The sequence below is a fragment of the Bubalus bubalis genome, chromosome 6 (assembly GCF_019923935.1).
Source record: "Bubalus bubalis isolate 160015118507 breed Murrah chromosome 6, NDDB_SH_1, whole genome shotgun sequence".
NCBI lineage: Eukaryota > Metazoa > Chordata > Mammalia > Artiodactyla > Bovidae > Bubalus > Bubalus bubalis.
In genome coordinates this window covers 18,707,082-18,721,757 of record NC_059162.1, presented here as the reverse complement: position 1 = coordinate 18,721,757, position 14,676 = coordinate 18,707,082, and the positions used below count along the sequence as shown (strand labels likewise).

Sequence of the window (14,676 nt, the reverse complement as noted above, 5' to 3'; positions counted from 1 at the left end):
TAATTGCCAAAATATTTATTTTTTTTTACACAGTCCAATTATTTTAACATGTCTCCAAGGTAGTATCAGTAGGGCTCAAAGGATTGTGGGCTGCCAGGGCTTGTCAAAGGGCCTCTAGGGACTTGCCCTTCTGTCCACAAAACTTCCCTTTTCCCCACCCCCAAATGCTCTGTGATCTCTTGTTGGCTCTAAAGCAAGACAGATGTTTACAGGATCCTGAGCAGGTCCCTTCTCAGCTAAAATTAACAAAGGCAGTAATATTCTCAAGCTCATCCAAGACTGGGGGAAAGGAACTGAATGCTACAGACTACAGCAGACATGGTTTTAAAGTTTGAGCTCTGGAGTTGTTTGAGAAACACCTTGCTTTTGCTTCATGATATTTTAAGTATTTATGGAGTTAAATGTAAAAGAAATCTAATTCCAAGTCTTATAGATATTTCTTCCAATTATGGGCTGAATTCAGTGACTCTTTCTGGAGAAGCCATTCCTCCTGCACTATTCAGGGGTTTTTGGAAAAATTCAGTCCCCTTGCAGAATCTGTGCTAATTATGCCACAAAAAGTGGGAGGCTATTTGGAGATAAATATTAACATAATTTAGGCCCAGAAAGAAATATCAACTTGAACAAAAAATATCTGAGCTCTCTACAAGATGGGTCAACAATAAAAAAGCTGACCCATTCTTTTGGATCTCAAATGGACATTTTTGTTACTTCTGAAAGCAATGAATGAACGTGTTCCCCAAACAAAATTCCTTAAACAAATTAAATGGCTTTTATGTTTTTTAAAAATGCACACCACATCTGCACCAAAGAGCAAAGACTATTTAAAGAACTATTTAAGAAAGAATAAAAGGCAGAAGTACAAAGCACATGAAAAAGTATAGATTAAGATTTTGTAAAAAAGTTATTCTAACACCAGAGTTTTCCCACAACCAGAGTCATTTGGTACTCAGTGATTCTCATTTTCCTTTGCTCGAAACTTCGGCAGGTGTCGGGATTTGGCAGCATCTCTTTAAGGGCGGTACTGGGATCTCTGCTCTTGGATGTACTCGTAGAGCGGACTGGAGCGCACTGGGGCACTGGCAAACTGCCGCTTGCCAGCCTCCAGGACCTGCCGGCGGCCCTTGTCTTCCTCCCACACTTGGCGGCGGCTCTGCTGCACGTCGCGCTCTTGGCGAAGCCTCTGCTCCTCCTGCTGCTGGCGGCGGAGCTGTTCTTCCCGGAATTTCCTCTCCCGCTCCTGGCGGAGTCTCTGCTCTTCTTGCCTCAATTCTTGTTCCTGACGACGCCTCTTCTCCTCCCTAGCAAACTGCTCCTCCGCCCGGTACTGCTGGTCTAGCTGCTGCCGGCGCCTCAGCTCTTCCTGCTCCTCGCGGTGCAGCTGCTCTTCTTGCTCGAGGAACTTCCGGTCCTGCTCCTGGACGCGGCGCTTTTCTTCCTCTCGCTCGCGCTGGAGGCTCTGCTCTTCCTCGAGGAACTTCCTGTCTCTCTGCCTCTGACGTCGCTGTTCTTCCTCTTGCTCGGGGCGCCTCAGTTGTTCCTCCTGGGAGAAGACCCCCTCAAGTTCCTGACGGCGCAGCTGCTGTTCTTCCCTTTCTCGGAGGAGCTGTTCTTCTTCTCGGAACTTTCTGTCGCGCTCCTGGCGAAGTTGTGGCTCGCGTTCCTGGCGGCGCAGTTCTTCTCTTTGCTGCAGGAGCTGTTCTACCTCACGGAACTGTCCGTCGCGCTTCTGGCTGCGCAGCTGTTTTTCCCTTTCTTGCAGGAGCTGTTCCTCCTCACGGAACTTTCTGTCGCGTTCCTGGCGAAGTTGTGGCTCGCGTTCCTGGCGGCGCAGTTCTTCTCTTTGCTGCAGGAGTTGTTCTTCCTCACGGAACTTTCTGTCGCGCTCCTGGCGGCGCAGTTCTTCTCTTTGCTGCAGGAGCTGTTCCTCCTCACGGAACTTTCTGTCGCGCTCCTGGCGGCGCAGCTGTTCTTCCCGTTCTTGCAGGAGCTGTTCCTCCTCACGGAACTTTCTGTCGCGTTCCTGGCGAAGTTGTGGCTCGCGTTCCTGGCGGCGCAGTTCTTCTCTTTGCTGCAGGAGCTGTTCTTCCTCACGGAACTTTCTGTCGCGCTCCTGGCTGCGCAGCTGTTCTTCCCTTTCTTGCAGGAGCTGTTCCTCCTCACGGAACTTTCTGTCGCGTTCCTGGCGGCGCAGCTGTTCTTCCCGTTCTTGCAGGAGCTGTTCCTCCTCACGGAACTTTCTGTCGCGTTCCTGGCGAAGTTGTGGCTCGCGCTCCTGGCGGCGCAGTTCTCTTTGCTGCAGGAGCTTGTCCTCCTCACGGAACTTTCTGTCGCGCTCCTGGCGGCGCAGTTCTTCTCTTTGCTGCAGGAGCTGTTCCTCCTCACGGAACTTTCTGTCGCGTTCCTGGCGAAGTTGTGGCTCGCGCTCCTGGCGGCGCAGTTCTCTTTCCTGCAGGAGCTGTTCCTCCTCACGGAACTTTCTGTCGCGCTCCTGGCGGCGCAGTTCTTCTCTTTCCTGCAGGAGCTGTTCCTCCTCACGGAACTTTCTGTCGCGTTCCTGGCGAAGTTGTGGCTCGCGCTCCTGGCGGCGCAGTTCTCTTTCCTGCAGGAGCTGTTCCTCCTCACGGAACTTTCTGTCGCGTTCCTGGCGGCGCAGCTGTTCTTCCCTTTCTCTCAGGAGCTGTTCTTCGCGTAATTTTCTGTTTCGTTCTTGGCGTAGCTCTTGCTCGCGTTCCAGGAGGCGCAGCTGCTGTTCCTCTTCGCGGAACTTTCTGTCGCGTTCCTGGCGGCGCAGCTGTTCTTCCCTTTCCTGCAGGAGCTGCTCTTCCTCACGGAATTTTCTGTCTCGTTCCTGGCGGCTCAGTTGTTCTTCCTCGCGGAATTTTCTATCTCGCTCCTGACGTAGCTGTTGCTCGCGTTCCAGGCGGCGCAGCTGCTGTTCCTCTTCGCGGAACTTTCTGTCTTCTTCCAGATAGCGTATTTTCTCCTCTCTTTCCCCTTTCAGCAGCTTTTCTTCCTCTCGGAATTTCCTATCTCGCCTTTCGGTTTCCTTTTGCTGCTCTCGCTCCAGCAGTTGTTCAGCTGGGAATTGCCTGTCACGCTTTTGCCGGCTCCTCCTCTCTTGGTCGCGTTCTCTTTTCTCTTCTTGTTCATCCTGCAGGGGGCGCCGATCCTGCTGGAATCGACTCTCCCGCACCCGGGAATCATCCAGTTGCCAGCTCTTTTCTTTGTTGTCTCGGTGTTTGGCATAAACCCTGTTATTACGAACTTCATTTTGGTGCTGATCCTCATCCCGGAATTGCCTCTTCCTGTCCAGGCGCTGCAGCTCCTCCTCCTCTAGCTGTCTTTCGAGCTCCTGGCGCCTCCTCTTCTCACATTCCTCTCTCTGCAGCTGCTGCTCCTCTCTGTGCAGTCGCTCTTCTTCCCGCAGCAGCTCCTCTTCCCGATATTGTCTTTCCCGCTCTTGGCGCCTCTTCTCTCTCTGCAGCTGCTCCTCTTCCCGCTGCAGCTCCACCTTCTCTAGATACTGTCTCTCGCGCCCCTGAAGCCTCTTCTCGCGTTCCTCTCTCAGCAGCTGCTTCTCTCTCTGCAGTCGGTCTTCCTCCCGCTGCAGCTCCTCCTCCTCGAGATACTTCCTCTCGAGCACCTGGCGCCTCTTCTCGCGTTCCTCTCTCTGCAGCTGCTCCTTCTCTCTCTGCAGTCGCTCTTCCTGCCGCTGCAGCTCCTCCTTCTCGAGGTACTGCCTCTCACGCTCCTGGCGCCTCTTCTCGCGTTCCTCTCTCTGCAGCTGCTCCTCTTCCTGCAGCTCCACTTTCTCTAGATACTGCCTCTCGCGCTCCTGGCGCCTCTTCTCGCGTTCCTCCCTCAGCAGCTGCTCCTTCTCTCTCTGCAATCGCTCTTCCTGCCGCTGCAGCTCCTCCTCCTCGAGGTACTGCCTCTCGCGCTCCTGGCGCCTCTTCTCGGGTTCCTCTCTCTGCAGCTGCACCTCCTCCCGCAGCTCCACTTTCTCTAGATACTGCTTCTCGGGCTCCTGGCGCCTCTTCCCGCGTTCCTCTCTCTGCAGCTGCTCCTTCTCTCTCTGCAGTCGCTCTTCCTGCCGCTGCAGCTCCTCCTTCTCGAGGTACTGCCTCTCACGCTCCTGGCGCCTCTTCTCGCGTTCCTCTCTCTGCAGCTGCTCCTCTTCCTGCAGCTCCACTTTCTCTAGATACTGCCTCTCGCGCTCCTGGCGCCTCTTCTCGCGTTCCTCCCTCAGCAGCTGCTCCTTCTCTCTCTGCAATCGCTCTTCCTGCTGCTGCAGCTCCTCCTTCTCGAGGTACTGCCTCTCGCGCTCCTGGCGCCTCTTCTCGGGTTCCTCTCTCTGCAGCTGCTCCTCCTCCCGCAGCTCCACTTTCTCTAGATACTGCTTCTCGGGCTCCTGGCGCCTCTTCTCGCGTTTCTCTCTCTGAAGCTGCTCCTCTCTCTGCACCTGCTCCTCCTCCTGCTTTAGTCGCTCTTCCTCCCTCTGCAGCTCCATTTCCCGATACTGCCTTTCTCGCTCCTGACGCCTCTTTTCCCGCTGCAGCTGCTCCTCTTCAAGCCGCAGCTGCCCTTCCTCCCTCACCTGCTCCCGTTGAGCTGGCTTGGCGTACAGTGTGTAGCGGCGTCTCTGGCTTTCCTCCTCTAGCTGCCACTTCCAGTTTTGGTCGTAGCGCTGCTCTTCCTTGCGTCGTTGCCTCTCCTGGTCTTCTTGAAGGCTCTGCACCTCCTCGCGGATCTGCTGCTCCTGCTGTCTCTCGAGCAGCTCCTGCTCCTTGCGCCGCAGCTCCTGCTCCCCCCTCTCCTGCTCCAAGAGCCGCTCCTCGCGCCCGCGCCTCTGCTTTTGCAGTTGCTGCTCTTCCTCCAGACTCTCCCTCTGGAGCTCCTGAGTCTCCCGCCTTTGGAGCTGCACTTCTTCCTGGCGCTCGCGCAGCTCTCCTCTTTGCCGCTGTTGCTGTTCCACCTGGAGGCGCTGTCGCTCTCGTTGCTCCTGCCTCTCGAACCTTTGCTCTCGGTTCAGAAGCTCCTCTGGCTCCCGACCCTTGGGCCTTTGCTGCAGCTCTTCCTCCTCACCACACTCTTCTTGTTTTCTCCTTTGCAGCCTCTGCTCACGTCTTACTTGCTTCTCCCTCAGCTCCTCTTCCTCAGCGAGCTCCTCCAGTTCCTGCCTCTTCAGCCTGCGTTCTTCTAGTTGTCTGTTCTGGGGCTCGAATCTCCTTTGGTCTTCCCTCCTGCGATCCTGTAACGGGTTTCCCTTTCCCTCACACTTGGCTTCCTTCTCATTTAGCCCTGAGGCCTGGCCGAGAGCATAGTAACAAGCTGCAGCCACTTTGAAAACGATCGCGAGGAATTCATGGAAATCGATTAGCCCGTCACGGTCGCGATCCTGAAGTTCCAGGACCAGGTCTACCGTTTCTGGGTCGTGTGGTCTCTGAAAAAGAAATCAAAACTTTTACAATGTACTATTTACAGGTAGTAAACTTCCACACACACACTGTATATTTTATAATATGTTGGTACTCAAAAGACATTAAGAACAATTAGAGAAACACTCAGTTGTATGGAGTCTTGTCCGCATGTAAAACGTGAACAACCTAATTTTAAAGCATGCATTCATTGGAAATTTTTGCATCTTATAATTTAATGCTGATCAAAAGAACACAAGTTACAGCTGGATAAATAGGAATGAATTCATCCTCAAGAGAAAAAGCAGTGGAAATTTATGAAGATTTGCAGCAGCCATTTCTGTCTGAAATAGCCAGTATGCTGATTTGATTTTTATCCCATGTTTGAAAACAGAACAAAACATTTGCAGAAATGCCATTTTACTAGAGAAGAGCCTGATTAAATAATTAAGTAACTAATTAATTACCTTCAGACTCAGACATGAATGGGGAATATGGTATAGAACTGTCATGGCTATAAATGAATATAAAGTCACCATTCCTTGCTCTGGTCTCTCCTGAGAAGAAATTTCATAGCTCTAAATCAGTAGAGAAATTTCCTTTTCTTGTTATTTCTTACCCGAAGGATATCTCCAAATTCCCTCTCAAGGAGATTCTTCAGGTCTTTCTTGCTTAGTGTTGTCCCATCACAATCATGTGAGGCATATTGATTGAAAATTTTAGTGATATTAAAGATGCTTCTCAGAAGTGGAGACATTTTTTTCTTCCTTCAAATTCAAGTAAACCTAGAACAATAAAATTGGATTCAGAATCAAACTCTGTTTCTGATCTTGGGGAGGCTTTCTCCACAGTTTCAGGCAGATCCCTAAATAATTTGACTTTACCAAAGTATTTTCAACTGGGACTTTCAAAGCATTTTATCTTTGAATATGGCTCAGTAGGTAAAGAATCTGCCTGCAACACGGGAGACCCTGGTTTGATCCCTGGGTGGGGAAGATCCCCTGGAGAAGGAAATGGCAACCCATTCCAGTACTCTTGCCTGGAGAATTACATGGAAAAGGAGCCGGGCAGACTACAGTTCATGGGATCACAAGGCTTTGGACACGACTGACTGACATTCACTTTCATGTAGTGCTTATAAAAGGGAAGAGATCCTGAAAAATTTCAAGCCAGTGACGCATCTCAGGCTATCTTGTAGTTAGCTTTTGATTTTCTACCCAGTTTGTATTATCCATATCCTTTCTCTTTCTTCCTATTCCCTAGTGTTTTTCAAATCAGACAGTGAAGATTGTAGATATTTAGATTTGATAGGTTGCTACTCATAAGAATTTTCCTCTAAGATTGAGCAAAGAGGCTACATGAAAACCAAAAAGTGAAGGATCTTAAAATGGATAAGTAAACCTAATTGTAGCAGCAAAACTGGAACAATAAAAAGGGGATGTGGATTATTTCCTAACTGTATATAGTCCTTTAGAGATCTAGAAGTATAATTTGTAAGTCACCAGCTCTTAAGTACTATTTCCTAGTCAAAGGTGGTATTGTAATATTTAGATATATCAATGCAGAAAACAAAGTTCATATTATTAGCCTTAATTCTTATGTATCACAAGTATTCAATCATTGTAAGTTTCTGTTAGGTGCTTTCTGATTGGCTGCCAGATTTGGTGAGTCAGACTGAACCTGGAAAGCTGGCTTCTTTAGTTGCTTCTCAACTTCAATACCTCAGGTACCATAACCACATGAACATAGTCCATATTGGGTAGAAGCAATATAAAGAAGAGAACTGAGGGCTGGCAAACTTTTTTTAGGAAGATGAGCCACATCAGTCATATATGACCATCCTCCAGCCCCTAATGTCCAAACAAACTTATAGAGTTAAGTGCTCCATAGAAAGATGGCATGGAGTTAGTAGGAATTAGGTATATCTGTCGGAGAAGGCAATGGCATCCCACTCCAGTACTCTTGCCTGGAAAATCCCATGGACGGAGAAGCCTGGTAGGCTGCAGTCCATGGAGTCGCTAAGAGTCAGGCACAACTGAGCGACTTCACTTTCACTTTTCACTTTCATGCATTGGAGAAGGAAATGGCAACCCACTCCAGTGTTCTTGCCTGGAGAATCCCAGGGATGGGGGAGCCTAGTGGGCTGCCGTCTATGGGGTTGCACAGAGTCGGACACTACTGAAGTGACTTAGCAGCAGCAGGAGCAGGTATATCTGTAAGATACTGATGCTATCTGTCACATAGACCCTCCTTAACCCCCCCAACATCTACAACAGCTGGAAAATGAAGAATCGTACAGAAGAACATGATCCCACCGAATGGGACTTACCCACTTCACCAGAGGAAGAGGTCAAGTGCTCGCTGACACTGCTGGCAGGTGTACTGAACAGCTGGGAGCTGGGCCTTTTATAGAGGTTTTAATTGTGCCCTGAAGAGCAACTTAGAAAGGAGACACCCACTCTGTGGGATGGCCTGATTCATTCCTAACCAAGCCCAGCTCCACCTGTCTCCACGAATGACTTGTTTATCTTGCTGTTTGCTCACGTAGCTCTTTGGCACGAGGTTCACAGACCTTTCTTCCTGACAGAGTACTGGCTCCACCTAACATGAAAGGATAGAATATTTGGCAGAATCTCTAATTTTCCTTAATTGTTAAAATTAAATAAAGAAATTCATGGTCAGAATCTTAGTTAATTGCAATTTCATTACAAAGTAGTGACCTGTAAACCATTTACTTTATAAAAGATATAAATTCTAGGCTGAGGTTAAACAGAAATTTTGGCATAAACTAATGAGACCCAGATGATTTCTTTCTGGGATATGACAGTCCATGGGGAACTGCCTGAGGCCATTCTGGGTCAACAAGAGTTTGTAAGGAACTAGTTTTAATTTCTTCTCTAAAAATGCTGGTGGGAAAACATTTGCATCTATATTCTTTAGTCTTATGATTTTCCTACAGATTGGAGATCATGTCCTTAGTTAAATAATTTTTAAGGGTACTTAAAAATATGTTTTCATCAAATTGTTCATAAGAGAACTTTAAATCTGTGAAATTTTATTATTAGTGATATTCTATCTAAATGAAATTTGCTCATTTATGTTCTCATTAGCATATTGATGCCCCTGGAGGAAAAGAGCTGGTGTAATGCATTATTGTAGATATAATCATCTTGTTCAGCCCCAGTTACTGATGATTATGACACCTAAACACTTGAGTCTGGCTCTCGTGGAAGCACATTAAGGTAATCAGTCATTCTGACCCATTATGTTTGTCAGGGCTTTCTCAACTCTGGCGATCATTTGCAAATATCAGCATTGTTTTATTGTAAGAACCTGAATTTTATCCCTGGTTGACTCTCACCCTTACATTTCAGACAGTATGAAACTTTGGTTTGTAATAGGTTTATGGAGACTATTAAATGATTCAGTGGTTTTTGGCATTTCTCTCTCTTCCTTTGTCCAACAGAGGCAAGTATAGGTTTTTTGAATTTTGATGAGACTTTGTAGGATCCTCCAATGGGATATGAAGATTTGGGACCTGAGTCCTGATGGCTGTATTTTAATGTTCAAGTTGGTCTGAATGATAGTGATCTTGAATTCCATTTGTCCCTTCCCTTGTTGCTATCCTGGAAGTGGGGTGAAGAGGAAAGTGGAATTGATTGGCAATGGGAAGACAGTTGTAAGCCTGGCTCAATTCTTCATCCTTAAGGACTTCAGCATCAATGTCTGTGATCTAAGGGTTCTCTTAGAACTGTCACCACTTTTTGGATTCAGCAAACTTGCTGTAGCAGCTCCTTAGTGAAGAATGAAGGTATCTCTTTTTGACTTCTATTTAGGGTTTTATAGAGTTCTCTTCGGAGAAGGCAGTGGCACCCCACTCCAGTACTCTTGCCTGGGAAATCCCATGGACGGAGGAGCCTGGTAGGCTACAGTCCATGGGGCCGCTAAGAGTTGGACACGACTGAGTGACTTCACTTTCACTTTTTACTTTCATGCATTGGAGAAGGAAATGGCAACCCACTCCAGTGTTCTTGCTTGGAGAATCCCAGGGACAGAGGAGCCTGGTGGGCTTCCATCTATGGGGTCGCACAGAGTCCGACACGACTGACATGACTTAGCAGCAGCAGCAGCAGCAGCAGCAGCAGCAGAGTTCTCTTAATCTTTGAATTCTAAGATGGAATCATCATGAGCACTATATACACTGTAATCACAAACCATCACAGAACCTCTATATCTCACAGAGAGTAATAGCCCTTTTTATGGGTGTCTTTCAAGGAGTTCCCTCGACAAACCTTGCCTTATGTCTGATTCTGTTTTTATCTGCTTGTGTGATCTGTTACGGGACCTCAGCCCAGGTGGTGGGATGCATTTGTATGATTTCATTACACTTCTATAGTCAATACACTCAAAAAAGGACTGGACATTTATTAGGTTCTAAGAGAATAAAGGGAAAATATTAATCATCTAGTGGATCTTCCCTGTAGCTCAGATGGTAAAAAATCTGCTTGCAATGCAAGAGACCCGGGTTTGATCCACTCCAGTATTCTTGCCTGGAGAATCCCATAGACAGAGGAGCCTGGTGGGCTATCTTCTGTGGGGTTGCAAAGAGTCGGACATGACTGAGCAACTTCCACATCAACCATCTAAAATAGTTGAACAAGCAGAAACAAATATAGAAGCAAACCCAAAAGGAAGATGCTTCTGAACATCCTTGAGAAAGTTGTTGCAATTGCATTCACAGTAACAGAAAAAACTCTTCATCACTCTGACTGAATCTAAATCTTAAATTCAGTGGTGGCTCTCTTCAGCTCAGTTCAGTCACTCAGTCCGACTCTTTGCGACCCCATGGACTGTAGCAGGCTCCTCTGTCCATGGGATTCTCCAGGAAAGCATACTGGAGTGGATTGCCATTCCCTTCTCAGTTCAGTGGCTCTCTTACCTACTTTGTTTAAAATCAGTACAATGTGAGAGAAAATATTTAAAAACCTGAACACACCTAAGAGAACTAGCCTCTCTTCCTTGCTGTTCTCAGTCCATTATCAGAAACACTGTAAACAGGTTCAAATGCTAAATTGTAAAATCAAATTTGATATTCTAATGAAGTGATCCTCATTGTTATATAATGTTCTTGTATTTAAGAGTGTCATTAGTTTACAATATTATTTTAAAAGGACCTCCTGACATAATGCTTAGATAGGAAATGATTTTCTTTGCTTTCTCGTTCCTTAAAAGGTTGGTAAATGTCAGAGAATGTAGAAAATTATCAATTCCCAACTTATTCATTCATTTTATTTTTTTTTAAAGACCAACTTGGAATCCTTGAAATGTGGCAATGTCACTCATTGTGATTCATTAAAAAATGTTTTTTTTAAATCACCTGAAGATCTCTATATTCTTTGTAGGCAAAAAGTCTCATTATATTTATTTTATAGACTGGAGACTGAGAGGTCAGAGAATGTCACTGACTGGCCCAAGAATGATCCAAGTGCCTGTGCTCAGTTCTGCAAAAATGTTCTTTTTTATCAAGGGTTAATGATGGTAAGTTCAGAGCACAGCTGCAGTGTTGTACTATTTCTTGGCTTTGAGATTTGAACTCTTTAAGAAGAATTGAAAAGAGATTATAAACTTTATATCACTCAGATGCTTTATAATTATTAGATCAATCACGAAGCCTCATCTATGCTAAGATCTTTGGGTGTGGAGCTCTGTTGGAGTAACAGACAGAGACCTGAGATGGTCTTAGGTTTTTCCAGAGATAGAGACCACAGAACCCATTTTCTCGACCCAGAAAAAGTAGATAATGTATCTGACATTCTGTGGCATTCTAGCAGAACCAGATTCTGTCTTTGCCTTATTGGAGAAACCACCAAAATGAAAATTTAGGTAAAACAGTGAAAATTCTACTGTCATCCTCAGTCTAATGGGCTTCTCCAAAACCCAGTGTGAGCTATGATGTGGATTCTGGGAAAATATCTAAGTAAGATAATTTTAGATGGCTTTAAAGAAAGTAAGTTTCATTGGTAAGTTCTCTAAATATTTCTTCAGTGAAGACTTTTTCTTTAAAATTATATGTTAAACCTTTCAAATTTTCCTGTTGTTTCTTTTTCTTCAATGACCTATCCCCTGGAACCCCACCTCTGCCAGTCCAAAACCTAACATATTTTCTTTGAGGCCCCACACAAGTTCCATCTACTCCCAAAACCTTGCTTGACCTTTACACATAATGATCTTACAATTGAAAATTTTTTCCAGAGCATGCTTAGTCAGCATCATATAACCTAGCACTAGTTAATGTGTAATTTCCATACTTTTCTCTAATTTAATGAATGGGTGCTTGTTTTGTCTTCTTCATTAGGTTTTAAGTTCCTTGAAGGCAATGCAGTATCTATTATTTCTTCTAAGTGTTTAGTAAAATCCTGGCTGATATGGAACAGTTTTATTGCATTACAGCAGTTTAAATGGCCAGCAAGTCAGAATGAGATGAGTGGCTTGATTTGAGATGGAATTCTGGCAGTTGGGGTGGTGGCTTGGGGATGAGGGCATACACCATAATGGGAGTCAGCCCTTCTGGGGCCTCTCTCGAGTTTTGCCACTTTACAGGACAGGTGACAGAGAAGCATTACTCCACCCCTTTCGGCCTTCCCCCCATGCCCATCACTTCACCCCCTGTTAAACAAGGAGCTGATATGAATCCCTTCCTCAGAGGGGGAGCTGTGATAATTACAGCTTGTAAAGCATTTTGTGATTCTTAGATATAACAGGGCTAATTATGATCATTAATAATTCTTAATTTTTATCTTCTTCAAGGTAAATTATCTGTACTTTAATTATACCCCCACCCTGGTGATAATTATACCTCTGAGAGTCAGCAGATGCTTTCATCTTACATCATGCCTTACATGGTGATGGTGCTTGAGTGCCCAGAGAGAGCACTTCTACCTTGGGCCCACTCCTGATGGCACCCAGAGGAGCGGAGGGTTCCTGGCTTTCTTTGTCATCACGCTGGCCATAGATTGCAAGTGATTTGTTTAATCTGTTCTGTAATTGTATCTTTATCTTAACCAGAAGGACAGAGCTTTGGAATTTGTCAAAAGACACGGTGAATGGGAAATACAAACTTAATTTTTGTAATATGGTGAACATACTCTGCATGAAGGAAGCAGATGTTTTTGATCAGACTGTGGAGACTTTCTGATATCTGTTATAAAAACGTTCATAGCTACCATGTGAAAGAAGGGCCATAGTTCCTCAAAGGCAGAGGTACGATGTGACATTCTCTATTCTGGGAGTTAGATCTGTTTCTGATAGAATGGTAAGTCACTCTTTGGGATGAGATAAGGGGATATAAGTCTAGAGAATTTAAAAAATTATTTTGAGAGAGAGGTTTCGTTTCTGACAGCAAAGCATAACATAAAGGAGATTCGGAGCTGAGGCGTCACACTCAGCAGATGTCTTAGGTCGTGGGACTGTAAGTCATGGCCTCTCAGATGTGGAAAAGAGCACTGTCAGCACAGGCGCTGCCACTCTGGCTTGGAATGTTTTCTCCAGGCGCTGGTGTTCAGTAATCACTGTGTCATGATAAATTTATTGAGTCCTAATCTCGAGTGTTTCAGTGTCCTGAATCACACCTTATGTCTGACAGAAGGATGGTGATGGAATAGGGATGGAATGGGGTTCAGGTGATGATCAGAATTTTTAGTGGGTTTCATCTGACCCTTCTCTTTCAAAGGGGCTCATGCTTCTCTGGATTCCACCTTCCCCTTCCTCTCCTGCATCCTTTTTTTAGTTGCTTTCCTTTCCTCATTTCTTTGTGTCTTCTCCTTTAAAAAATTCCTTTTCTCCATCCCATACTCAAAACCACTCTGGTAGAGAAATAGGATTGGGTTGAAGGGACTTCGGGAGGGGGGCACAAGGTAAGGTCCTGTCCCCTTGCTTTAAGTGAGAATCTGAGTGAGTTCATAGCATTAGTGGAGGAACAGAAGTCAGGCTGTGTGTGCATTTCTCTGTTCTTCCTGCAGTAGCCTCTTTAGGTCCACAAGCATTTACTGAGTGCTTCCTATATAATAGCATCCCTGATTCTACGCCAGGCATGGCGCAAGGCACTTCCTCCCAGAAGGTACTCCAACCCTGCCCCGATGGAGTGGGACATATTGTGATATGAAAGGTTTAATTCCAAAGATGAGGCAATATTTGCTTGTATTTGCAGCTACTGTATGCTAAAAATTTTTCTCCAAAGGACATACAAAAAAAACAATAACAGTGGTTACCTGTAGGGAGAGAGGTGGGGAAGTGTCTTTTTACTGTGTATTTTTTTATACATTTTGATATTTGAGCATGTGAATGCGTTACCTATTAAAATTTAAATACATTAAAAAGAAAAACAAAAGTTTAATTCCAATAGAAAAGAGATGAAACAAAGAGAAGATAAAAAGCAGAATAATATCAGAGATTTAAAAATTTATCCCAAGATAAAAAAGAGCACAGGAGAACTCCTAGGAGTCAATGTTTCTAGAAACAAGAGTATATTTTCTTTACTCATTTTATGTTGTACCTGAGAGAATGCATGCATGCTTATTGCTCAGTCATGTCTGACTTTTTGTGACCCCACGGACTGTAGCCCACCAGGCTCCTCTGTCCATGGGGTTCTCCAGGCAAGTATACTGGAGTGGGTAGCCATTCCCTTCCCCAGGGAATCTTCCTGACCCAGGGATCAGACCTGGGCCTTCTGCCTTGCAGGTGGATTCTTTATCATCTAAAGAATCTCCAGATTCTTTAAGCCACCAGGGAAGCTCACCTGACAGAATATTCAGAGTTTTTTTTTTTTTAAGTGCAGTGAAACTAAATGAAATTTTAAAGCCTTAAAACTCACTAAAGTGATTGTACATAAGCTTTTTAGCTATTCTGTCAAATGTAATTGGAAATTTTCAAGTATTTTTCTTTGAGGTTTTTCCTTATCTGCAGATGGAGAGTGGATGCTGCTTCTCTGCGTGACTGACTAAGCTCCATCTACCCCTGGGCTCAGCTGACTTGCTGTCAGCTTTCAGCTGAGGGTTCTTCAATAAAGTCTCATCTATAACCACATTGTTTGAGAGCATTTCCCAAATTACAAGAAAAGTGCTTCTGGCAGCACAACTTGGATCTTTGAATTGAATCACTTCCTCTATCAATTCAGTTGCTCAGTTGCGTCCGACTCTTTGTGACCTCATGGACTGCAGCATACCAAGCTTCCCTGTCCATCACCAACTCCCGGAACTTG

At 45.4% G+C, this 14,676-nt stretch overlaps 1 protein-coding gene across 6 annotated transcripts; it reads right to left on the bottom strand.

Moving 5' to 3' along the window:
• On the bottom strand, positions 1-7,860 carry TCHH (trichohyalin). 6 transcript variants are annotated; one of them, XM_044944360.1, is made up of 4 exons: positions 7,750-7,860; positions 6,040-6,205; positions 1,823-5,446; positions 1-1,663 (listed from the first exon to the last, which is right to left on the bottom strand). In XM_044944360.1, exons 2-4 carry the CDS (start codon positions 6,175-6,177, stop codon positions 1,013-1,015), a joined length of 4,413 nt encoding a protein of 1,470 aa, XP_044800295.1. In that variant the 5' UTR covers positions 6,178-6,205; positions 7,750-7,860; the 3' UTR covers positions 1-1,012. The 6 variants fall into 6 exon arrangements, with proteins under 6 accessions (XP_044800295.1, XP_044800294.1, XP_044800293.1 ...); XM_044944359.1 differs by having other exon boundaries at positions 1-1,774; positions 1,931-5,446; XM_044944358.1 differs by having other exon boundaries at positions 1-2,275; positions 2,339-5,446.
• Positions 7,861-14,676: the final 6,816 nt, after the last annotated feature.

Bases quoted from the DNA above. Each gene is read 5' to 3' on its own strand.
- TCHH (XM_044944357.1), bottom strand. From the start codon at position 6,177: ATGTCTCCACTTCTGAGAAGCATCTTTAATATCACTAAAATTTTCAAT. The intron at 5,447-6,039 runs GTAAGAAATAAC...TTTCTTTTTCAG, and splicing joins AATTTGGAGATATCCTTCGG to AGACCACACGACCCAGAAAC.